Source organism: Diadema antillarum, unplaced genomic scaffold (genome assembly GCF_040938485.1).
Source record: "Diadema antillarum isolate AM-2024a unplaced genomic scaffold, OU_Dant_1.0 seq00000031_RagTag, whole genome shotgun sequence".
NCBI lineage: Eukaryota > Metazoa > Echinodermata > Echinoidea > Diadematoida > Diadematidae > Diadema > Diadema antillarum.
In genome coordinates this window covers 303,810-330,491 of record NW_027271147.1, presented here as the reverse complement: position 1 = coordinate 330,491, position 26,682 = coordinate 303,810, and the positions used below count along the sequence as shown (strand labels likewise).

The following is a 26,682-nucleotide window of genomic DNA, read 5'->3' as shown; positions in this document are numbered from 1 at the left end:
AGTACCCGCTGGATGAGAAGACTACTGCAGTGTAGGAATAACTTAGATGTCACATGCGTACAACAATATTAGGAAAATATAAAGAGAATTTCACAAAATTCCATCTTTTGAAAAAAGTACACATTCCCCTGACTCGTTACCGACAAATGTTATGGGTAATATTATTCCCCCTGCCTTTAGAAAGAGGCAAGTCAAGTGCTCTTTTATTATTCGAAAAAAGTGAAAATATGTTGAATTTTCTTTTACATTTTCTTTATACTGTTGTACGCATATGACTCACAAGCTGTAGTAGTCTCCTCATCCAGCGGTTCCAACACAAAAATTTAAAAAATTCATAACTTTTGCATCGATTGTCCAATTTTCCTCAAACTTTCACTGATGTGTTCTACTAATATTGTTGCATTTTCTCAATCCTTATGTTTATGAAGGTGAACTTGTCCTTTAAGTCTACTTTTTATTTTATTTTGCTTTAGTTACATTCAGTGACCGCTAAGCATTTCCTGGATTTTTGAGCAGGATCGGGTAGTCTACGGGGATTTAAATCACCATGGAAACAAGTTTGGCCCCACCTCCATAAAATCATAAAGATTTTTCGGGATACCTGCTGCTTAGTCTTTGACGCAGCGACGGCTTTGCTTTGGCTTCAAGATTTTGGTCCCAAACTGGCTTTTCCTTAGCAACCCCTTTTCCTACAGCCTTTTAATCTGTGCCTATGTTGCACGACGAAATGAGGAAGATTTCCAATTCACTACGAGGCATTTCATTAAGTAACCTCCCCCTCCCCTTCCCCCATTTCACTGTATGTGTGTAAGTGTGTGTTAATATCTGTCTGTCTAGATACTTATGTGTGAGATGCGTATTTACTCACATTCACAATTTCACTAAGAAAATGCATTTCTGATCATAGTTATCAAACGGTATTTATACTCTGTCATCACGATTATCTAGTATTTTAGCCCCCCATTCCAATACACTTAAACCTAATCCCAAATCCTCCATATGGCGACAACAAAAGGCAATACAAAATGAAAAACATTTTTATTCCCATATACATATATATAATACAATATATATATATGCATACATGAAGACTTAATCAAAACAAGAAATAATACTTCTAAATGGGATATCATCACTCACAAATGTCACAACAAGGGAAATGTTTCATTATACAGTTTGAATTCCATGTCTGAGAGGCTTGCAGCTGACAAAAGTTTTTTTGTCTTTTAAACATGACGCCGATGCCCTGACGGGCGGACAGCTTGCCTACCTTGCTTCATCAGCCAACCCTCTTTGTCAGGGTTGAAAAAGGTGTGCGTGAGGTCGTTCCCGTCATCCTCCGGGATCTTGAACGGCTCGTTCTTGATGCTCTCGTACAAACTCTGCGATGGCGTGAAGGCGGTTTCCGGACATCGCGAGAAAAAGACAAATACAGGGTGATACGGAAAAAAGATACGTAGAGAGAAAGGGAGAGGGGAGAAAAACAAGTAGAAAAATTAAGACAAGGAATATGAAGTCCAAAATTCTTTCTAGCCATGTCTGGCAAAAATCATGTGCCTTTCAAACATTTTTTTTTTTCTTTTTGGTTCATCATGCAAAAATTCAACCCATCTGAGGGATACAACCTAGATTTTTCTTACATATATAGCCCTGAATCAGGAAAAATTGCACAACAGACTTTGCTATGCAAATCTTACTTGTCTCATTATTGTTATAATACATCTTCCCAACCATGAAGCAAAGCCAAACAAATTAATATACAAACTTACTTGGGGAAAATGCGTGCTTCAATGCAAAATAACAAATTTTTGTAGAAGCTTACTTTTAAAAAAAAATGTATGCCAATGACAAAAAAATAAAAGGGAAAATATGAGAGAGATCAGGTGGTTACGCAGGTGAATTCCCATCCAATCGCTTAACTACACTACAAAAGGACTACCAGTGCAATTTCTCTTCTCAAGCATAAAGCAAGTCATCAACAGACACGTGCAAAACCTCATGTCTACATAGGAACAAGGGAATTGTTATCCTTGACTCTCTTAATTTTTATCCTTCCACTCTCTCTCTCTCTCTCTCTCTCTCTCTCTCTCTCTCACTCTCAAAAACTCCTAAAAGTAAATTACAGCTCACAGTCACTCTAACATAGTATCGCATTTCACTAGGGCATGCACAAACAGCCCATCACTATACTTATGAATTTGTAAGTTCATGACTGACTGTTCATGTGGGTTATGTCGTGCCACAAAAAAACGTGTCCATAAAATTTCAAAACCATTTTGAAACTTGAAACGCACAAAAAGGTACAACAAAAAGCATTACAGAACAGAGCTACAATTAGTATGAATCATGTGCTATGTACTTAGTTCTCCTACTATAGAATAGAGCAGTTTGGAAAGAATTTGTCAGACTGCTCACGAAATAGCAAGGCACTCAAAACAATTTCTCAACTCAAATAAGGCCAGCAACGAGTTCCTGGTGTGTATAAAGTGAGATGATACCGTATTCCTCTTCTGCTACTGCATGCCTAGCTGCAAATAGAACACACAGACAGACCTTCAACTATACCACCTCCTTGAATAAACCAAGAATGAGCTACTAAAAAGGAGCCTTTTCCATAACAGCCTCACAACCACATGCACAGATGATTCCAACATTTACTCAGGAGACTGGAGAATCCCTCAATTTTGTTATCCATGTGACTGCATGAACAAGTCATGTCTGAACATACATTATACATTATTCATAGATTGAGCCTTATGTAATACACGAAAGTGGGGTGGGGTCGGGAGTGGAAAACGTCGTGACGTCAACAGACTTATGGGCGGAAGGGATGATGTGAGGCCCCCGAGAGCCAAGATTTAACAAGAATAGGAGGACGTTCTCCGAATGCGGCACAGCTATTCTTGAGGCTCTGCTGACAGGAGGGGTTCATGCACTCCAGACGTTCACATGAACCCCACTCATTAATCCTTTCCCCCCACAGAGCGAGATTATGTGCTGGCAGTCCGTGCTGTGGATCCCCATATCGTATAGATGCTGGTACCACAAAGAAAAAGGACCCAACAAACAAATAAAGACAGCTCATGCTCATATACATCTGCTAATGATGCCTGCATATTGAGACTGTACCTACTGTTTTTCACCAAGTTTCATGACAACACTGCAAATAATATTCCTACTATTTCTCTTCAAATTACTTGGATATGCCAAAAAAAAAAAAATCCTAACCAAAATTCTGAAAGTGACATCATCTGTCAATCACTGCTGAAGTACTAAATGTGATTAATAAAAGACACTGGAATGCACATTCCTCCAGACCGAGCATAACTTGCATGTTTCCACATCACTTGACATTATTTAACATACTGGACATTGCAGGAAAAACATGCAAATTACACTCTGAATAAGGTAATTTGAAGGAAAAGCAGTAATGAAACATGTTATACAGTAAATAGCACACATTCAGATATTCTTCTGGTCATGTGCGTGTTGATCAGGGTATAATGGATCAATACAAGTCGACATGCAGTTTGTGAGAGGGGTTCATTGCTGTTGGTAAAGCAGTACAAGCGCAAATGATGTGGGGGTTTTTTTCTCTCTCTCCCTCAATTTTGCTGTAATTGTATGAAGTGGGACTGACTGACAATTTCATGTGCTTCTCAGAAGTTCCTAAATAGATTAAGCAGCACATGTTTAGCATGAATTACAGATTTATAGAGAGGAAAAAAAAAAATTGCATTAGTTCCAGTCTCTACAGTCTTGGCTTTGATTTGCTGCTCCTAATTATGTTTGAAGACAGGGAAAGAAAATGCATGCACAGCCAACACAAAACAACAACATACGCATTTCAAACAAACCCAGGGAAAATTCATTAATCTGAGTGTCAATCTGCAGTTGAGTAATTAGCATGATCCTAGACTGAACTCCGGGTGCCCCTGGGAAAAGCATATTACTCACAGAGTGAGGAGGGGGGGGGGGGGTGGGAAACATATCGAGGCAGAGTTTTCTGTACCTCGAAATCTAATGCTACGTGATCTTCTCTCCCTGATAACATTATGACTCACGATCATCAACGCTCCTTTTTTCTAATTGCCGATTCTGGAGAAGAGAAAAGGATGTTATCTGAAATTTTGCTGGAAATATTCTGATTGGCGATGGGGACTAGATAAGACTACAGAGATATTCAGTGATTTTTTTTTTCTTTTTTATTTTTGGTCTTCATTGTACCCTTTAAGGTTCCTTGTAGCAACTTCTGGCTTGGCTGTGCTTTGCCTGACATGGCAACAACTGACTACATGTGTACAAAACAACTCCAAGCTACATGAGGACATCTGTCATCAGAAGATTTAAATACAGATTTTTTTTTTTTTTTAAGCGCTCGATGACAGATGTAGCGCATTCCTGTCTTCCCTCCCACTCTGTGTTTTACTGTCAACAACGTCCAGCAATGGGATTGGAGGGAGTTGGGTTTTCGTCTCGGACAAACATGATCATCCCTGATGGCTAATTGATTGACCAAGATATGCCCGGTATTCCAACCATCCTTAGCTCCAAGGAGCGTAAACAGGACCATTGGTATGACATCAACACAGTGCGCTTCTACATCGCATGCCAACAAAAGTACGACCTTTGTACTTTCTTCCACTTGAGCTATACACACTCTTTCATATTTTGTTTTGTTTTTGTGGCAAATATTGTGTATTGATACAATCAAGATGACCGAGGGTTGGAATGTTTTGTTTGGATTACTTAAAATATCCCTCCCCCCCAAAAAAAAAACTATACTCAATATTCACATGTCTCTGAGTTTGATATAAAAATATTGACAAGTATCTTCCAAATGACGAAACTACATAATTTAAATATTTCCCTTCTACTACTCATGATGTAGTTATCAAAGGTTCTGTATTTAATCACAGGAACTTCCGTAGAATAGAACTGGCTATTCTTTCATTCTGAAGAGAACAGTAAAAACTTGTTATTGTGCCAAGGTCACCAAATGATAATCACTGCAGAAAAAAAAAAAAAAAATCATTGCAGTTGACCATGCACTGAACAAGACTTTCTCCAGACAATAGCTATCATTATTTGGAGCCATTGATTAGATACTTCTACCTACCAGCACAACAAATTACAGTAATCCCCCACAAGATCCATCAATTTTGAAAAAAATATCAACAACAACACACAGAAACAAGCCAATTTCAAGGCAAGCACGATCACATTTCGATTCAGAATTTTCTAGTTTGAAAAATTGATCTACTTCATGAAAGTAGATTGCCCAGGAGATTTTCTCAGAGCATGGATGAAGCACCAAATCCAAAAGAGTTGTAAGAATGTGAAAAAATACTTAAATGAAATAAATGAAATAAAATTTGCCACAATCTAAAGGATGGTATTCAATCAATTAAATATGGCCGACCACCGGCACCATGAAACAGCTACGTACATGTAAGTCTTGTGACCGAAGCCATCCATAATTGCTGGTGTGCAAATTATGGCTTGCGATGTCATTGAGTTCAATTTTCATCAAAATACAGGATTTCTGCAAAACTCCGTTCCAAACTAGATCAAGGACATTATACCATACTTCCTCTATGACGAAGCAAGTTGATTTGTTCTCATATGAAAAAAAAAGAAAGAAATAAAACAATAAAAGATAAAATCTTGAGTATGACATATTTTGTTTAGTCATTGTGGCACTATGATTTCATGGTCCAACAAGAGAGTCATTTGCAACTTTCATTATACTGTAGCTATTTATTCAATCGATTTTGAACAAATTTATGCTAGTCTATTCCTTTAATTGCAATAAAAAAAACTTAATTTCTTTTTTCCATTATCCCTTGGTCCACATTGTCAACACAGATTAGGAAGAAACACCATGATTAATAAACTCAACACATACATGTAATGAATGAATTTTTTATTGAAATTTGGTAAAATATGGATCAAAATATCACTGCTGTGTTTACATTGTGTTATGGAGTTTCTTTTTCACATGTAGGACAGATGATGAGGATCGGGGTGTTATGTAGAAAGTGGAAGTTGTCATCTCTGATTTATTCATATGCAGAGAAAGAACCCACACGATATTGAATAACTGACTATGAGTGTGATGAATACAGCTAGCTGAACTTTGGCAAATTCAAGCCTGTGACCAGTCTTGTGTTGGTTGTGCTTCAAATCCTTTCTCTGCTGCATTCTTTCCATCACTGGGTGCCAAATGCTCTCTTCAAATTCATTAATTCCAGATGAAAGCAAATATTTGAGTACTTCGTTCGAGCTAGTGTTTGAGCACCTAGTTTTCGTGACTTCAATTCTTCATCCTCCCTACGTTTCATTTGGCCTATAGAAACAAAATTAAAATTATTTTTTAATCGCTTCAGAGGATCGCACAACCAAAAAAGGATATTAGCTGACTGACCTACATCCACAATGCCAAAAATGCAATTAGGCATTCTTGTTTCGACACTGTTACCTTCACATGTGAGATTTATGGATACCTGAAACTAGATTCCTTACAAAGATATAGATGTTCATAATGAGTTGCATACATATTACTGTTGGATGTGAAAGCAATATGTGTGGAAAATGAGCAAGGTCTGTGAGTTTGTCATTAAGTTTAATACAAGCAGCAGTGTGCCAGATTTGTAAGAGTCTAGCTTAAAGTCTCTGATAGATCTAAGCTGACATAATTCATAAAATCCATCTCTCTCTCTTTCTCTTGGTACTCCTCTCTTTTCTTGCCTCAGTCTATCTTCCTTTCTCTCTTGAATTCCTCTCCCTTTCTTTCATATTCTTCTTTATTTTTTATCTATCTATCTCTCTCTCTCTCTCAAAACAATTTTTCTTAAATCTCTTTACATCTTTCAGTGCCTCCGTCTCTCCCTCCTTCTCCTCTTTCATCTTCCCATCTTTATATCTCTCTTCTCTTCATCATCTTCCCATCTCTTCATCATCTTCCCATCTCTCCATCTCTCTTCTCTTCATCAGCTTCCCATCTCTTCATCATCTTCCCATCTCTCCATCTCTCTTCTCTTCATCACCTTCCCATCTCTTCATCATCTTCCCATCTCTCCATCTCCTTTCTCTTCATTATCTTTCCATCTCTCCATCTCCCTTCTCTTCATTATCTTCCCATCTCTCCATCTCCCTTCTCTTCATTATCTTCCTATCTCTCCATCTCCTTTTTCTTCATCATCTTTCCATCTCTCCATCTTCCTATCTCTCCATCTCCCTTCTCTTCTTCATCTTCCCATCTCTTCATCTTCCCATCTCTCCATTTTCCCATCTTTCTGTCTCCCTTCTTTTCAGGAGTACCCTTAGCGATGGAAGTGGAGGTGATTGAGGAGTTTACCTTGAGGAGCTCCTCCGGAAGATCCCCGCCCTCGTTGATGCCCCGATTCATGTGGATGAAGCGCTCCAGGTTGGGCTTGTCCTTGACGTTGGGGTTGTGGAGACTGGTGTTCAGCATGATGATGGCAAAGGAGAGGACGTAGCAGGTATCTGAGTGGAACACGGTAGGGAAAGTCACTTGGTCATTCTCTGGCACAATGATCATTATTTTTCTCCATGGCAACGGCTCTTCTTCGGCATATTTCAAGGAATGTATGCCATGACAACCCATACCACAAGCCCAGGGCCCGTTTCATAAAACTTGTTATCAACAACAAGTTACGATAGTTGTTACAAGCTACTGAAATCCTTGCATCTGATTGGCTGAGAGCTAATTTGTCATAGAAATGTGGCAGTTGTTCCTGACAACAAGTTTTATGAAACGGTACCCAGACAGATCATCTTTAAATCATACATCAAATCATACTGTAAATATTAACATTATTGTCATCAATATCATCATCATTATCACCATCTTCTTCATCCATCATCACAGTTATAAAGCATTTTAATGTACCTTGGCTTCCCGTCAAAATATACATATAGGATCCTACATAAATTTACATCTGTTATTCAATTGTCATTGTATGTGAATCCACTCTTCATATATGTTTTTTAACGTTTAATTTGGTATCTAGGCAAAGTTTCATGATGGCTGTGATAAAGAAGAAGAAGAGAAAGGAAAAAAAAGTCTTCTCCGCGCCCGCTTCACCTGTTGATTCAAAGACGCCGGGGTTGGTCTCGCAGTAGCGCTTGGCAAAGCACTCCATCATGCGGTCGATCTTTTGCGCCTCGCCCGGCAGACGGAAACTCCATAAGAATTGCCTGCATTGTGAGGGATGGGGGTAGAAAGGGCGGGTAAGAGGGGGTAGAGAGGGGGGAAGGGGTAGGGGTAGGATCAGAGAGAGAAAGAGAATGGGGGCTTATAGAGTGATGGGTTTAGGAAATGAGATTTGAGTGTAACCCACTCTAGGCCATGCCAGACAGCTTGAAACAATGGCTCCTAACTTGTTTGTGTCTTGTCTGAATACATAAATATATTCAAATCAGGTTGGGGTGAGAGGTGGAAATGGGTAATGAATAGCTAGTGTGACCCCAAGGCAAGAATTTGCCACACACCATTAATAGTTCTTTCCTCTTCAACTTCAAAGGTTCTAACCTCATTTTCCCAGACATGATTTGAAAAAAAAAAAAGAATAAAAATCTCACCAATTTAAAGTTTAATTAGCAGAAACCATTAGGTATTTCAGCATTTATCAGGTTTCTCGCTCCATATTTCAACACTAGGGAATGAGAGTATGGAATGATAGTTTGTTTATTTATTTCAGTTATTGTAAAGTCATCTAGCATTAGGTGTCATCATGACAAAAAAAGAAATCATCATATTTCTCATATTAATGCAAAAACAAGGGAAAGAGTGACATGATATCAAACAAGCATCATGATATGATATGATTACTTTCATATTATTATTGATGAGCTACAACAGTATCACATAAACCCCCAATGTTTATTTTGTGGGGGTTTTTTTTATCTTTTATTTTTTGCACCTTGTCATGACCTGCCCTTTTTTTTGCTGACAATTTTTTTCTTCACTGTCAAACTTCTGAAACCTTATTTCTTAAAAGCAGTTTTGTCTAAACATAAAATGTAGCATTTCCATGACCTTTTTCTGACAATTACTCGGAGATTCGTTGGAGACAAGAAAGGGAAAGTCGGGGAGATCACGAGAGCATTTCCCAAGATGATTTGCAGGCTTTCAGGCAACAAACCTACTTCCTTTACCGACTTCTCCATAATCTTCACCTCCTCCCACTGACACGTTTCATCAGTCCGACCTGTTGTTTTTGCCTGTGGCAAATTTTGATCTGTTTTTATTTTTTTCCTCCCCTCCTTCAATAACTATCTCTACAACAACCCACACTGCGAACCAGACACAAGATTCTTTTCCAATATATCATATGTGTGTGTGTGTGCTTCTGCTTATGTGTATATCAATATGTACCATACACAAAGTAAACTCTTTGAATGAGCTGACAACTTACTTAAACACACTAGGACCTCTTATATGAAGATAATATAATGTAGGCTTTACACAATTTATACCTACTCACAGAAGGGGACCAATGTATGATTAAAATGATTGGGGGTAAATAACTCACAGTGTCATGCAGTTTTTCATACATATTCTACTTCATACACAAGACCTCTCTGGCTCCAAGGTAACCATAGGATGCATTACATGCTAATTTAAAAAAAAAAAAAAAAACTTAGAAATTTGAAGGGATAACTCAGTTTCTCCATACTGAAACACTGTGGTAACCCTAAATCAAATGCATTTTGATTATCAAATGCCCTCCGCAAATGTATTGGACAAAATCATACGGTCATGAAGACAGGGCTAACTGCTTGATCAAGCTAATGAAATACCAAATATTCCATACACACACAAAGAAAAAAAAACTCACATTTTGATTCACAACATTACATTCAAAATGCTTGAATGTTGGGAGTTATAAGTAATGGATTTTCGTAATGCATGCAGTGCAGTGAGTGCATCTGTGCTTCACAAGTTGTACGACGATACTTACCTGAGTGCCTGTACCAGAATCATGTCTTTGAACTCATGGAGAGCTACGAAGGCTTCTAAAACATCCACATTGAAGTCTTTTCTGTGTGTTTGGCGGAAAGAAGGAAAGGAGTAGAGTGGCATTATTAGCCATACAGTACAGAAAACAGTTGCAAGGCTATTCAAACGTAACATTATTGTCATCAGTGTAAATCAAAAAGTATAAATCAGTGTAAAATGCATGAGGTTTGCACGGTTAACTGAGCAAGCAGAAACCATGTTTCACGGATTTACAAAGTGCTAAGTGCTTAACAATAGCAGCTAGAAGATAAAGAAAAATACAACAAAATTTTTCTTTTCACATCAGAGTTGTCAGATGCAAAGTAAAGCAGTCATCATACTGTATCATATTAAAATTCATCGTGGCTTGTGGGTGAACAGACTAGATCTGTAATTGATCATAAGTCAATCTATCAAGTAGAAATATTTCTTTCTTTACAAAACTCCTTTCAAAGGCTAAACAATACTCAGATTATCTGATTTTAACAATTTATGACAAACAAAACTTAACATAAACTTCTGTGATGCTATCACTTAGTGTCTATTTTTTAGTCTGAATTCCACGAAATCAGGTATGACATTTCACGAAAAAACCATGACGACAGATTGAATATCATTTCATATGAAGAGACAATGGAACCTTACACTCGACTCAGGTCATTATCAATGCCAGAGCCTTGTCATAGCAAATGGTTGCAAAGAATCATTTGCAAAGAATCATTTGCATGTGTAACCTAATAATTATGTAGTACAAAGAAAGTTCCCATGTATTGAAACGCTTTCAAGATCAGTACGGGGACATTTACAGATGTGCAATCTTCGCGGTATCCTTGGCTTTGTGTAGAACGAAACAGAAACATCTCAAATTATCTCATTAAATCTAATTGATGCTATTTTCTTCTCTTTCTTTCTTTTATCTTACCATAGACAATAAACCACTGGACACTCGCCACAATGAATACCAACTTGCATCATATGGCCTATTCAACACTAATTTATCTTTTGTTTGCATTCTACTTTCACAGAGCCATTCTTAATGTCCAAGTCTGATCAGAAGGATCATGGGCCACTCCCATGCTTGTTGTTTAATTCTCAAGTACTTTACTGTTTCACTCATATAAGTGGGTCAAAATACCCTTCACACCAAGTCTAATTTCAGTTATCCATTCATCACCCCTGATCTCTATTATCCCGATATGGAATGGCCCACTACTGTCTTTGCGTTTTGAGAGCAAAAACTTTGCTATAAGTACAGTACAAAGCAGTGATTCTCTTGCAATTATTAGAAAATCAAGAAAGTCTGGACATAAATGTTCAACACTAAGATACAATTTGTGAATAGTAAATCAACAATGCCTTTACATGTACCCCAATACAACTTGCTTGAAAGTATATGCTGAGCATGTTCCTCACTTATCCGGTAATATCACTTATCGCACGGCCATCAGCTCCGACATGGTGAGATAACAGGTTGGACACTACTTAACTGACCACACATTCACTTCAACAAACCTGGCAAGTTCTACAAATTGTTTCAAAGAAGAAAAATAAAGAGAAGAAGAAGAAGAAGAAGAAGAAGAAGAAGAAGAAGAAGAAGATGGAAGCTCTTGCATTGAAAGTGGGTAATTTGATGCCATCCTTTATACAATGAACTTTCCCTCACATAGCTGTGTAACATGACCACAGCGGATCGCTTGCTTTATATCGTCATGGAAGCCACAAATATTTTGCAGGGGGAAAGGGGGCAAGTGTGCCTGGTATCAAATGACCGAAAACATATTTTACAAGGAAGGAGTTGGCGATGTTTTTCCCCCACGTCATCCGTGCTTGAAGAGGGAAAGGGGTGGGGGCAACAGCCAGGAGTTAAAAATGTGCAGCAGGCCTACAACTGTATTCAGTAAAGCTTTGCACGCAAAATCGCTGAGGACACAAAAAGATATGGAAGCAAAGGACAGGTTCCCAGGACAGTATACTTGCATCCACCTACCTAATGACATTGATCATGTGAGGTTTTGAAACTCTAACTTTGATTGCAAAATTAATTTTGGCACCCCATCGCACCTCTCCCCCCCCCCCCCCACCTCCTTACAGACAAAAAGTCATGAGAATCCATCCCAAGGAAAAGGTTGGGTGTGAATAATAGAGTAGCCATAATGATAATGCAGCATATGGGTGAAGGTCTGTGCAGAGTTACTTAACTCACACGGACAGTATGACCTCCTGAACCCTAGCGATTCTTTTTAATCTAATCTGGCATCATGTGAGCCACCCAAAGATAGCCATACTGGTCATGTGACAGTCACATCTCGTGTAACCACTCCAGGCTTGAGCCATATAAAATAACTTTAAAAATATGATCTATTTCTTATACATGTATTCAAATAATTGATTTTTCCTCAGTCCTGGATAATACACAAGGATATGACATCCCTGGCACACCATGAACGAAACCATCAAAATAAATTTCTTTTTGACAAACACAGCCAAAAAACTTGACAAATTGATGATGCTCTATTCACTCTACATGATGGGAGAAGCATAACAGACCATATTGCAGTAGCAGCTTGTTTAAGGCTGCGTTTGTGTAACTCGAGAGAGAATCATGTTTCAGAACGTGTTTCAAACTGCGTTTACGGATGTGGTATGAAATGCGACTCTCGGGGTGCTGCATTTATCTAACCATCATTATAATCACAATTTGAGTATTGTCACTGCACAGCTTCTTTGCAGTGTTTGACCTAGGAAGTAGAGGTCAACTGCGTACTAGCAAACATGCCTCAATCATTAACGCACAAACAATGGGTAGAAAACACAAATGGCACGCACTTTTCTCCACAACCAAAAAAAGCTGGAAGTTGACCTAGGCAATTCGGAGGTACAAATGCATTTCAAAACGTCATTGAGTTTATCTACTCGCAGAAACGGAATCATGGTCTCAAACGCATTTCAAATGCCTGCTTGCATGGTCGTTCAAATTGGTGTTTCTAAACGTGTTTGAAAATACGGTTGCATTCATCTATTGCCCGAAAATGCCTTAAAATCTGACACTCAAGTGTCCACTTGGGGGTGGGGGGGGGGGGGTGCCCTATGGCAGAAGAAAGCACAACCAATAACAAAACAATTCCATCAACTCCTGTATGAGTGAACTATGCCCTCGTGAGGAAAGTCTTTGTTCAAACGGTTGTAAAGAAAATTATGATAAACAAAGGACAGAAACAAAAATAGAGTCTTACTCTTGTTCTTGGTCGTGGAAATCTATTTTAGCCCACCCGCTTTGCCAAAATAAGATTATTTTTACCTCGAGAACAACAGCTGCATGTAGAGCAGTCTGGGCACAAGTATCAGGCCAGGCCGGTTATGCCCTTACCCGACTAACGAGCATACACGCCACTTGTGCAGACGCGGCTGAATTTCTTGTCACGCTCTTTCATCCGAATTTCCCGGATCATCATCTATGCAAACATATGTCTTCTAAACCAGTCATACTGTGAATAATTTCTTGGCAAGATTTGCATGTCCAGCCTTTCAAACAATTCTATGACATCAATGAAAAATGGCTTAAAAAAACAACGACCAAAAAATAGACAGAAAACTCTTCATCTAAGGCAACACTTCCCGCAAACTCTTGTCTGTTGCTATTTTGGATCAATGATGCATAATTCTGACTTTCGGCCAAAACAACCACAGTCTGCTAACTGTTCCACTTTGGCATCATAAACTCCCACTATAAAGATAAATGAATTACCATGTAAGACATTTATCAGAGATGACACAAACTGTACCATCACAACTGTTGAAATACACCTTTTCCATGTCTGTTGTACAAATATGTCTTTATGAATAGAAAACAGTTTTTAATGATGACTGTATATCTACAGCAAAATTTTGCACTGTAGAAAATCATGGCAAATTGTATAAACTGAATAAACAAACAAGGCAGGTACACAAAAAGAAGTTAATTTGTTTGAAGAATATTTTGGGCTTTTATTCCAAGAGAACGTGGTGGTGAGAATTTTCTCACCTGAATCACTGTAAATGCTGATGCACTGTAAAAGTTGATATTTGTTAAATGACACGTGGATATTTGGGGCTTATCTTCCCAGAGAATGTAGTGGTGAGAATTTTCCACACCTGAATCATTGTTAATGTTGACATACTGTAAAAGTGGAAATTTTCACAGTGGGGTATTTTTGCGCATTTCATGCGACATAAAACTGGTGAAAAAAATAAAAGCAGTGGTCGAATGTAGATCTAATCGTATTCTATAATTTGATTCTGCAGAATTGCAGAATTAAAAACATACGTGAAATTCATCTTACCCAGCCAAGCGTAAAAAAATTCCACCTTTACAGCATTGCATAACATTATCTTTGGTCACTGCTTTACATTATGAATCTAATACACAATCGTGCATTTCCATTCTGCATACTGTCAACATGTCAGGTTGACATTAAAAACAGAATATTCTTCATATCAAGTTACGTCTAGAAACAATCTCGTGACATCGTTGCTCGTTTCACTGTTTCGATTCCTCCTTGCGGGGGAAAATTCTGTTGTTTTTCTATTCCCATGTTCTCAGTCTACCATGTACTCGATTTTGTTGCTGAGTTCAAGCCGCTTTAGCCCGAAAGAAGCAATTAGGTTCAAGGAGGAAGGGATAATTCTCAGAAGGATGTCCACTGATCTAAGATTACATCTGCAGGCAGTCTTTACTATCACTAATCAAAAGGCAAAAACACAGGGAAATCATCCACTGACAAAAAAGGGGGAAAAAAAGAAACAAGCATACAACAACACAAAACAAAGCAAAACACGCCTCCGCACTTTCCCTTCAAGTAACATGAAAGAGGACATCGTGGAATGTACGTAAGCGTGGCTTAGACTGAAGAATAACTCCAAAGATCAAATTCAGAGTCTGGACATCTCCAATGAGATATCATTCTTTGCCCCTAACCATACTGATGTGATATATCAAAGTCAATGCAACATTCTGGAATACTACTGTACAAATTCAACCATGCTGTTGTCATCTTTTTTTCTTTGTTCTTTGGGGGGGGGGGGCAGGGCAAGTATACTAGCAACATGTAAAAGAGTATGTGGGTCTTTACATTCAGTGATTCATTGTATAATTCTTCCAGTTTAGTCAGGGTAATTTAAAAATGTTCTTGGCGCTTTAACTCAACAATAAGTCCTCTTGATTGCATGTACATAAAAAAGTTGATTTATATTTTCCGGGGGGGGGGGGGGGGGGGGGGGGGGGGGTGGGGGTAGGGGGAGGGGATGAGGTTTCTATGACAATTTGACAGTCTATTCCATTTAATAAATCATACATTGTTCCATTAAAAAAACAAAAATATATATATGTAATTTTAAATGTGATGACATATTATGAACAATAGCACATCTCAAATAGAATGCCACAATTACATTCTAAGAACTGTTTTCATTATCAAAAGGAGCTTTTGACAAGATTTCTACTTCCACGGATATATAATGTATGTGTGCGAGTTTCACTCAGCGGACCCCCATCCCCATCCAACCCCCTACCCCGAGCTCTGTTCTCTCTGTTCATGTGACTTCGGCAACGTCTACGACGCTTCCTCTCTCCTCGCTGGCAGAACAGTTGGTTTTATTTCGCCTTTCCCCGTCCAAGCTGTGTGACCGAGTGTTCTATTTCTGGAATGAGGGAGCCACGCGAGGAGAAGACGACCTCACCCTTCACTGCAGACAGATTTTTAGGGTAAAAAAGCTTTTCTTTGGAAAAAAAATATGGGAGTAAAAAAAAAATCCTCTTCATACTCTTTACACAAGACTTCTCTCTCTCTCTCTCTCTTTTTACCCCTCCCTCTTCACCAATCACAAAGGGGAGAGGCCCCCAGGGCTCAATAATTCCTCCATTTTTTTTTTCTTGTCCAAATCTGACAGGAACTCGAACTTCACACTTGGCACATCTCAGACTACAAAGACTTCAAGTGAATCGGCTGACACAATATCTTCACCATCTTTTGCAATTAAAAGAAAAAAAAAAGATCTCAGTGCTTTTTCTTCGAAGTATTATAGTACATTGAATTGGCGATGCAAATATGTCACTATGATATTTGAAGCGTGAAATGCGACGAGTTTTTCACATCATTCGGCGAAACTTGCCTGTGAATTTTCGAGCATGGACGGGGGTATCAATTCTGTCAAATCATTTGTGTACCTCAGGAATATGAAACAATGTCCCATGAGATCGTAAATAAATAACAAATCACACTGGTGCCTGATATTCATATTTTTGCAGCAAAGGGCTGTTGCATTATGCGTTTCATGGCACTATAAATCATTCTAAACAATTGTGATAAAATTCAAAGACAATGCCTAGGTAGATTCTAGGCTTCTCTAGTGTGGAAGTGTGTATGCCTGTATGTGTGGGCGTTTGCATGAAGCAGTTGATGCAGTCAAAACAAAGATTCGTTGTTTGCGGTTTTACCTAGTGGCAACACTTCATACAAACTTCCTATCCCACAAGCCCTCCCAAAACATTTGCCCAACTCATCACTAAATCTGACTGTCAAATTGGCAATGTTTCAAAGACTATACATACATGTGCAAGCAGCACCCCCTCACCTTGGGTATGTGCCTCTTGGAGAACATCTATCTATAAGCCTATCTCCTAATTTAGCACCCACGAGTATGACAAATTTAATCTTGTCAGCTGATCTTGCCTCTCCACAAGGGAAAAGAAAGAAAACAAAAAAGAAAAGGCATAAAACAATTTGCCTGCCTGCCTGCTTGCCTTCACCCGTAGCCAAAATAGTCACAAGGCACGAGATCAACACTGGCATTTGCACGTCAACTTTTTCAGATGGAAAAGATTATTTTTGTTATGAAAGAAGAAAGTGATCAGCTTCATTCTTCCCTCAGTTCAATTAACAAATTTCCAGAGATACTCTTGTATGTTTGAATATTAGTTGCCACATTATTCTTCACCATTAGACTAGAACAAACAAAAAGAAGAAAAAGACCAAATATTGAACCCTGTGTCTTTACAACAATTCTTGGCAAAACATTTTTAAATTGATCTACAACTCAAGAATACTTTCTTTGGTAATGCTGCCATCACATAAAATGACTTCAGAAGCATTCCAGTCCTTCTGAAAGTTTAAACTTTTCTAGAAACATTGGCTTTCATTCTGGCCCGGACAGAATAATGCGACGAACAGAGCCTCATGCTATTTTCTAGTTGTTCATTAGAATCTTGGATGCTGTGTCATTTCTTCACGATATCTTTTGCATCTTGTTACTCACAAGCTTTATAGAAGAGCAAAGGAATGCATCTAGGACAATCAGGTGTTATCAGAATGGCTGAGGGCAAGACTACGCTGTAAGATCTTCCATATCACAAGAATGTGTACGGATGTACTTTTCTCGATCCATCTTGCATCGTATACAGCTGTAGGTATGGAGCAAAGGCTTCTTCCATCATATAAGTCTTTCCAGAAAGACCTTTTCATGTCTTAAACACATTTCCAGGAGCAGAAGCGAGACAGAACCATCGAATCAGCAGTCAAATAACCATGGAAGCAAATTTTGAACGGTCCACTGTTGTGCCATAGTACATGTATTTAGCGAGTCTAATTTTTCTCAAATTGGGACTTCTCAACACTTGCTTGAGTGGTTAAATTCGCGACTGGGGAGTACTGTCATAAACAGAGAAATATTTGCTTGCACATCACATTCATTTTTCGATCACAGTTAAAATGTTTGTGTGTTGTTAAATTCACAAATAGCACCGTACTTGCAAAATTCACAAAAGTATTGACTCGAAAAATATGTGGTATACAGTATACAATGCTTCACAGGTGTTGAGCTGGTTATAAGTTTTGCTCGATACCAGTCTACTCTTGCTCTACATGTCATTGATCTGTGTCCCTCATTTCAATGCATTGGGTATCTGATATGACTTCGATCTTTTTTCCATCAATTCTCTCATTATCATACATAGAGTCCTCTAAAACTGCCCCATGCAGCTGGGCCAAGATCCATCCACAATCTTACCTTTCCCCAAGGTAGTCCCCTATAGCCGTCTTGTTCAGGCCCTCGCCCTTGTACAGAAACTGGGCCACTTCTTCCGCTGTGTTCTTCAGCAGGTTGTTCTGAATCAGGTACTCTATGCCCTGTGGGATGGATGGAGGATGGAGGATGGAGGGGGGGAGACGGAGAGAAGAAGGAAGGGTAGGAGTGGTGTCGGTAAGGAAGAGGAGGAGTTATGGAGAGACAAAAGGGATGAAGGAGGGGAAGCAGAAGGGAAGAGGGCAAGGTGAAAAGGAAAAAGAAGATTAAGTGAGAGAGGAAGGAGTTTTAGAGAGGTGGACAGAAGAACAGGAGATGAAATCAGAACGAGATTAAAGAATAGAAAGATCAGCAGGTCACACAAAGAGAAATGTGGAAAAATGGACAGGGAGGTAAGAAAAAAAGCAAATTTGGTAAATGAAATGACAAAGGTCATAAAACTTCACATAAATAAACATGGTAATTAATGTACAGATTCATACACAAGCATACATCATTATAAGACCATGTCCTACAAGGTTAGGTCAGGTTAATAATTACAACAATTTGAGGAAATGCCTCTTTTTATCTTTCTCTCTTTACCTTGATCTTTTCTCAGCAGGGAAAAATTACACAGGTGCAGTTCATAAAAAAAAATTTGATGGGGACCTGACTATGATGTTAGTGGATGGAATGTTCACTAGTTCACCTAACCTCAGACTTTTCATTCTCTTCACACCTCTTATCTACTGTTTAACACATTAATGGCAGGTGAGCAAATGCCTGCAGTTTCAATTTTGAACAGGTCTAGAAGCATTTGGAAGAGTCTCTCATGGGTTGCCTGGCAGCAATCAAGGAGGATCATGTTTTGGTTGTCCTGGTAACCATCCTCCCTTGACATTATGTTGCCTGGGAGCTGACTACAACAAAGCAGTGCACCTGGGCAAAAAATGCAGGGTGCTACAAAACTCATTTTTCTGCTTTGCCTGGGGCATTCTCCACTCACTCTAAAGCAAAAATTCCCATTTATGCCAATTTGAGCAAGCGAGAAAAACATCTTTCATAATAAATGCTTCGATCTATTGAAAGACTGATAACAATAATCTTGTATGTTGCTGTGATCTCTCAATCTGTTCAGTGAGTTAATTCTGTTTCTGATCAATGGTTATTTTTTTTTTCTCCGAAAGTCCGAGTCAAATCTTATGATATTTATCACAATGCCAACAGCCCTTGTGTGTGTGCATGAAATGTGCATGAACTTACTTTCATTTCCTTTAACTCCACTGAAACCACAGATAGTTACTTCATCTTCATTCTCTGTCATACATGAACTATTTTCAGTCTAAACCGCGCTTTGAAATATATTCCACTTGATGCTGTTCCGAACTGTTTCTGAAGCAAGTCTCCACACGGACGTTTCAGAATCTTTCAAAGACAAAGGATTCCTTCTCACCAATTTTAAAGATAATAAAAAGTTTTGGTACCTCAAAAGCTTCCCTGAATTTCCTTGTCTTGGTTTGTGTTTCAGGTTAAAGTACGTTGTCTGTGAGAATTACTCGCCCCAAAGTGCTCTCATGTCTTAGTAATCATACAATAATGGTTTCGTACCAGAGCCGACGCTGTACAGCGTCGATGAATATTGTACGAAACCACTGACTGCGACCAGCAGTGTGCAGCCCATTGTACGCATAGCTAACTGCGACCAGCAGCCCCATACGCATAGCGTAATGGGGCTTCGCATTGTAGCATTCAGGATCATGACAGAATTAGTATCGTTGGTAAATGTCAACTTAAAATCCAAAAATTTCTTCGATTTGAAGACTTACCAATTAAGTTGAAGTATTGAAAACAGGCTTCGAACAACGTTTGGTTCTGCCAATAGTCCCTTTCTGTTCGAATTGATGACTGAATGTGACTCGGTTGAGAGGACCTTGGGAGAGCTACATACACTGGATACCATGGCCAGCGCATGCGCACACAAACATCTTATCCGTTCATGGATTTGACATTTGTGTGCATGTGATGTGTTCGCATGCACTGGCTGTAGTATTCAGTGTACTGTATGTAGCTCTCCTAAGGTCCTGTCGACCGAGTCACATTCAGTCATCAATTCGAACAGAAAGGGACTATAGGCAGAACCAAACGTTGCCCGAAGCCTGTTTTCAATACTTCAACTTAATTGGTAAGTCTTCAAATTGAAGAATTTATGGGATTTTAAGTTGACATTTACCCTGCGATACTAAATCTGTCATGATCCTGAATGCTACAATGCGAAGCCCGATTACGCTATGCGTATGGGACTGCTGGTCGCTATGCGTATGGGGCTGCTGGTCGCAGTTAATTGCATGATTACTAAGACATGAGAGCACTTTGGGGCGAGTAAGTCTCACAGTGTTAGTTATATGAAAGGTACTTTAACCTGAAACACAAACTAAGACAAGGAAATGCAAGGACACTTTTGAGGTACCAAAACTTTTTATTATCTTTAAGTCCATCCATTCTACAAGTGTGAATCTTTCTTGACAAAGTCCAAGCAAGAAAGGGGTGAAAGAACAGTCAAGGGCAGGTAGCGGTTCTCTTCGCTATGATCTTGAAATTCAACAGCCATAGGTTTCTTCAATTTCTATGCCCCTATCTATCACATGCTACAAAATTTGCTTACAAGTCTGTGTGTTCCTACAGGTTGAATTAGAGATCACTTTGTTGTTTTCTTTTTTTTCATGCACTGTGTCATCTTTCTCCTACTGACAGGAAAATCCTGGCAATGTGCACCAACAGCTGCACAAAGTCTAGGAACAGGACACCGAGCATTAGCGCCAACCGAAGCGATAAGCCATCACGACTGGACGCGAAGGCGGAGCAGCCAACTTCCTAGTAAATGCTTCCAGCTCGTGCATCTAGACAAAAGTCAAAAACTGAAGGTTCATTTTGTCGGGTTTCGGGACTGGAGATAGAAAAGCCTGACTGTAAAAGCAATGGTTGAGTGGAGTGTCTTTTTTTTTTAAACCAATATTCCTTCATAGTACCCCTCTACTACATTCAGCTTTCATTTTTGGATGTTGCTCAGAACAGAACTACACCACATCAAGGACATATATATTGAGCCTTATAGGTGCATATAGATTGTGAGAGAGCTTAATGTTACTGTTTGTTTTACACACATACATGAGCCGGGACAGATGCACTGAATCTGAGAAGCAGAAAATGGGGAAGGAAGAAAAATTTCCCGATCTCTGCGAAACAACTTGGTATCAGACACTTCGGAAGCTGTACAATTTCCTCCCACTACCACAAAAGACAATACCTAGTGATACACGTGTCAGGAAAGAGTGGTAATCATGCTAACAAGTGCCAGTCCCACTTCTTCTTCTTCTTTTTTTTTTTTTTGGATCAATTTCCTGAGAAACAGGACATACTTCTAGAAATATCAGAGCCTACAGGTTAACAGCCTTTCAGTTCGATAGACCGTTCATGCCTCTTTCTGTAAAGTGTACTTGTATATTCAAGCTATATCATTGTTGGCTTGACAGAAAAACAAGCAAGGTTAAAATCTTTATGGTTATAAAGTAGAATCTGATCTACATGGATCAACTGTAATTTTGAAATTGCAGAGTCACAGTTTCCTTTATATCACCTACATGTATACCAGGGCTCACAGGGTTCGAAATTGGCGATGGTCCGCTGGCCATTGGCCACCCAAAATCATGTTGTACTAGCTAAAAATCATAAAATTCTGAAGTAACTGGTCCGTCTGGCTAGCCAAAATATTGCTTCAGTGTCAAAATTGATTCTAAGTAGTCCGCCTGGCTAGTTTTAAAAAAAAGTTAAGTGCGACCCCTGCCTCAACACTAACGGTGGCCACGTCCAGCCACCAAAAAAGGTCGGATGTTTGCCCTTGGGCCACCAAAAATAAAAGTTAGTGTGGAGCCCTGTGTATACCGTGAAATAACTCACTGAGGAAGGGCTAGCTCTGTCCTAGAAAGTTGGAATCTCTTTCGCAAGCAGGTAACTGGAATTGTGTAGGCAAGGTAAGGCCTTATTAAGTCATGAAAAATATTGGAATAGAATTTTAGATGTACTCCTATTAGTCATCATTTTTAGTAACAAATACATGTACTCTATGAATAGTCAATATTTCTCAGGGAAAACTGACACTTAAAGGCAATCTTTGCTTTTGTGATCTTTGAGAAATATTTAGGGCCTATACATGTACTTATACCTACTCTTTTTTCCTGGATTTACATTTGGGAACCAAACATGATTTATCAATCATTCTACAAATCATTTTAATAGAGTGATATGAATACATCTCGTAATAATAAAAAACCATGTACAATATCTTGTAAATCTGAGCATGGCAGTCGGCACTCCATCAGAAAAGTTCCACAAATATTTGACCATCATTAAAGAGGGATTGAAAAAATTAAAAAGTGGCCCGAGAAGAGGCCAGAGGTCAGGACATTACAAAAGTACAGCTTGAAGATTTCCTTTACATTGTATGTGAAATTTCATTAGTGACGACAAGAGTCCTCTTTCTATCAAATATGTACAGATACCTAAGCATAGTGCCATATCTGTGAGCACTGTAATCACACCTATCTACACAACATGGCTTCTTTTTACCTCCTGAACATTTTGCACCGTGCAGGTTGCAAATAGGAATCCTGAAAGCAGTAGCTTGTAATCAGGAGCCTGTCATGCATTCCCATTGTGTGTGTGTGTCTGTATGTCAGTGTTGATGTTAGAGGCAAGATATAACAAAGCACAATAGCATGTTTCCCGTGTCAGTTTGAGGTTCAAGAGCGCGGCATACCTCATGTCTGCGACAAAACCCTTTGTCAATCCTCCGATCCCTTTCTCGAAAATCTCTTCCCCCTCCCCCTCTCCCTCCCCCTCCCCTTACCCCCCCCCCCCCACCCCCCACCCCCCACCACCCAACTCCCTAAAAATCAACTGACAGGGATCTTTACAAGAGGCTCCAATATTTTCACATTATCCAAATGAGTTGTGTGGTTTGCTGGTAATATGAAAAGAGGAGAGAGAGGCCGGGCCCCATTAGCGCATCACCTGAGGCTAAAAAGTCGTCTTCACATCAGCCCAAGTTTAAGCACACAATCAGAAGAGCGGTATTGGGTGGGGGGAGTTCCTCCGCTGGGCCGCTCTGTACCACGAGTGGCAGACACACTGCCCCAGTGCAGGGGATCACGTTTCCCGCTTTTGTCTACCTCGGCTTTGTCTAGCCCCGAATTACTCTGCTCTGAGTGCTAGACGGGTTTTTGATGAATAAAAAGCATTTTTATACTTGGGACAACAATGTATGGAATGACAACACGCACATTACGTGATGACTTCGGATGTCTTTTGTTGAATATCCACATCGCTTCTTTGCCTATCAACTCACTTTGTAGTTGAAATGGGGACGTTCTCGTACTTTGTATGCTCACAGTTTCTGGCAGGAACTAAGATGAGAATTACTCATGGACTATCCATTTTTGACAGCACAACCTTTAGCCTACTAGCCATATACTTTATATAATGACAAATTCAACAAAGATTTCCGGTTGGAACAGAAAAAAGAAACTCCTTTTATATCATTTCCAGTTTTCCACAGAGCACTGAGGGTCAGCATATGCTCCCTCAAAGGCCTATGTGTCTATCTCTATGGCCCCTTTTTATTTTTCTGAGAAAGCATCTCCGTCGACTCTAATTCGACAAAGCCCCTACACTTGACCAGGAGATTGCAGGTCGTTAAGAAACTGGATTAGCGACCCTATGCAAACTGTGAGTGCATCTACTACGTAATCGCAAAGGAAAGCGCCGCGTGTGTTACCCATGCATCAGTTCACACTTTATGGGACAGCTCCCTCTCTGCTCTTTAATATTTAAAACAGTGTGAAGAGCACCCAGGCTGTTTTTATGTTTCATAGAAAACTGGCTCTTTATTGGACCAAATCCCTACACTTGGCCAGGGAGATTATCGGCCTGTTTCATACAGGATTACCCATCCTCTGCCTATGCACTTCTGTCATTTGACTAAGAAAAAAAAATTCATGGCGCTGGCCAGTAGCAAAGAGATTCAGTTAATTTGTCTGGATGCCACACTGACCCCATGGATAAGTGGCAATAGTTTGAGTCATCCAGACTGCATAACAGTATCGCTCAACACTGTTTCCAGTTAGAAAACTGCTCTTAACTGTGATGGTTTTATAGGCTACTGAGTCTCTGATATTGTATGAGTATTAAACTATGACCATAAAGAAGAGCTGTTGATATCACTTGCAAAATGCTGCATAAAAAAGGTAAAAAATATGTGACTCTACATAACACACCTATGTTTCTCTCCGTAGACAACAATGCTTCCGCAGAGTAGACTGGACTTCAGTAAACAGTTTATCAGCGTGGTGATTTTGGTCTGTGGTATATATCTTCACGTTCCCAGCAGAATTTTGAAAACTTTTGTATACATCAGAGTGGGTCAAGTAGGGCGATAGATAACAGCTTTCATCTTTACAGACAGAATTATTCGCATTTTGACACATTTTTATCCAAGCAGGAGATCAAGTAAGAATGAAAGTTGATTGCTCTTGATTACCAACACAAGTCAATGCATGAAAGCTCTGTTCCGTATTTGCCTTGTTCCTCCACCTAATCCCCCCCCCCCCCACAAAAAAAAGGAGAAGAGAACAGACACTACAACACATATATGACAAAATAAAAACAGAAATCAGTCCCCTTGAACACTACATGTTCAAAATTTTATATTCAAATGATCACATTCCTCATAAGCACCTTAGTACTCCCACACACATAAGAGCAAATAGTGTTATATTACAAGGTGCTTCTAAGCAGATTGAGACAATTTTGATCACTAGTGATCAGCTCAGCATTTGGCACATTATCACAAGATCTAATAGTGGAATACTGAATAGCATTATCATATCAGCATGGCTAAGTGCATGCAAATCTTTGATAATTTGTCTAAATTACATCAATGGTAACAATCTATACAGACTGAATTATTAGACTACTGAGATAGAAATTGAAAGAAAAGAAGGCAAGAGAGGCAGAGGGAGATAGCGAAAGAGGTTAGTGATGAATCACAGAGCTAGAGTATCACATCTGAATGGACAGCAAAGAAGGGGGCTGTCATGTAGCACCATGCTTCAGTCATGCATATCCTCAGTGAATGTCTTGGAAGCAGGTGTATCAATAATTGTGTGAGTGTGTATATGTGTGTGTGTGTGTGTGTATGTGTGTGGGGGGGGGGGGGGAGGGGAGAATCATTCTACTCCACAATAATACAGCTTTCTATGGCAATCAAGTCAGGCATGCAGTTTACATAAAGAGGGGCTCTCAATTGACACTAATTATGCACCTTTCTTTTCACTCTGAATAGCCAGCATTCCATTTGAATTCTTGTCTCACACGGCCTACTTTAACAGAAATATAAAAACAAAAACGATGTGTCAATGAACGCTCTTTCACAAGTAGGAATGTGTCAGGTGTATCTGCAAATTTCTCTGATGTGTCATCAACAGCACATTGCCTTGGATACATGTAAATACCCAGAATAGAAATACAATGCCCCCTTTTTTTCCTTTAGAAGCCTTCATCAAACAGTTCATTCAATGCCATATTTAGTATCTCTCAGGAATAAAAATGTGAACAGGTCTTTGTCAGTTTAGTAGTACAATTGTACCATCAGCAGGTTGATACTATTCAATGCAAACAATGAATTGCAACCTGTATACAGTGTAGGCCTATACATTTTCATGACAAAGAGGATGAATAGATCACAGATATCTCTCACCAATGGATGTAAAACTACCATCCTCTTTCGACAAAATAACATCCTCTTTCGACAGAATAACATGCCCTTTTTTCAGCTTTATGGAGAAGTAACACAAGCTTTGGTCTACATGAAATATCTAGCACTCTGAGGGATACCATCAAAATCAGATGTAGGTGAAGAAAAGGGAAGAACTGAATGAATGAATCAAAATATTTATATCCTTGGCAACTGCCTCAAGTCAAGTGTCAACAGAGCAGATACTCAGAATTTACAAACTGTAAATTCATTGCTCCATGCTTTCACTCACTGCAAATTCTGCGTCATGGAGGAGTGGCGTGTTTGTTTGTAAATACACAGAATTGCCAACAAAGTTAAACACACCTTGGACAAAAATAGCCTGACAATTCTTTCATCTCACATCATAGTTTTGAAGATCGAGAGGGCTACATCCTGCAGGCATGTTTACAAACCAAATAAAACAACAATATCTCCTATTTAATGAACAACAGCAAATATGACAATATTTTGACCACTGTAAGAAAAACAAACATGTAAAATAACTACAATCGTCACAGCAACGTATTATGTTGTGCCAAAGTGTAATAGAAACACTAAAGATTAATCTTGCGTTTTAACAATTTCGAGCCATATTTGTCCTACCCTACAGGCTTGGCCACAAGCGAAGGTCAAACAAATGTTCATTTCATATGCACGGTCCTTTTAAGTTTTCTTCTTCGTCTTTATTTTAAGTGAGCTCGTTGCTAAGCCCTACATGTGCACAAAATTCCTGAGGTCAAACGTCAAAATTTTCCAGTGCATATTTCTTTGG

The 26,682-nt window shown here is 39.2% G+C and overlaps 1 protein-coding gene across 1 annotated transcript in view; it reads right to left on the bottom strand.

The window, feature by feature from the left end:
- The window catches only part of LOC139725305 (cytohesin-1-like), a 75,526-nt gene that overhangs the window by 22,758 nt on the left and 26,086 nt on the right, over positions 1–26,682 (bottom strand). The window contains exons 5-9 of the mRNA XM_071636393.1: positions 18,068–18,186; positions 9,990–10,070; positions 8,111–8,223; positions 7,361–7,509; positions 1,271–1,382 (exon numbers count right to left, since the gene is read on the bottom strand). Of these exons, the coding sequence (XP_071492494.1) occupies positions 1,271–1,382; positions 7,361–7,509; positions 8,111–8,223; positions 9,990–10,070; positions 18,068–18,186 (574 nt within the window). The remainder of the gene's footprint in view (positions 1–1,270; positions 1,383–7,360; positions 7,510–8,110; positions 8,224–9,989; positions 10,071–18,067; positions 18,187–26,682) is intronic.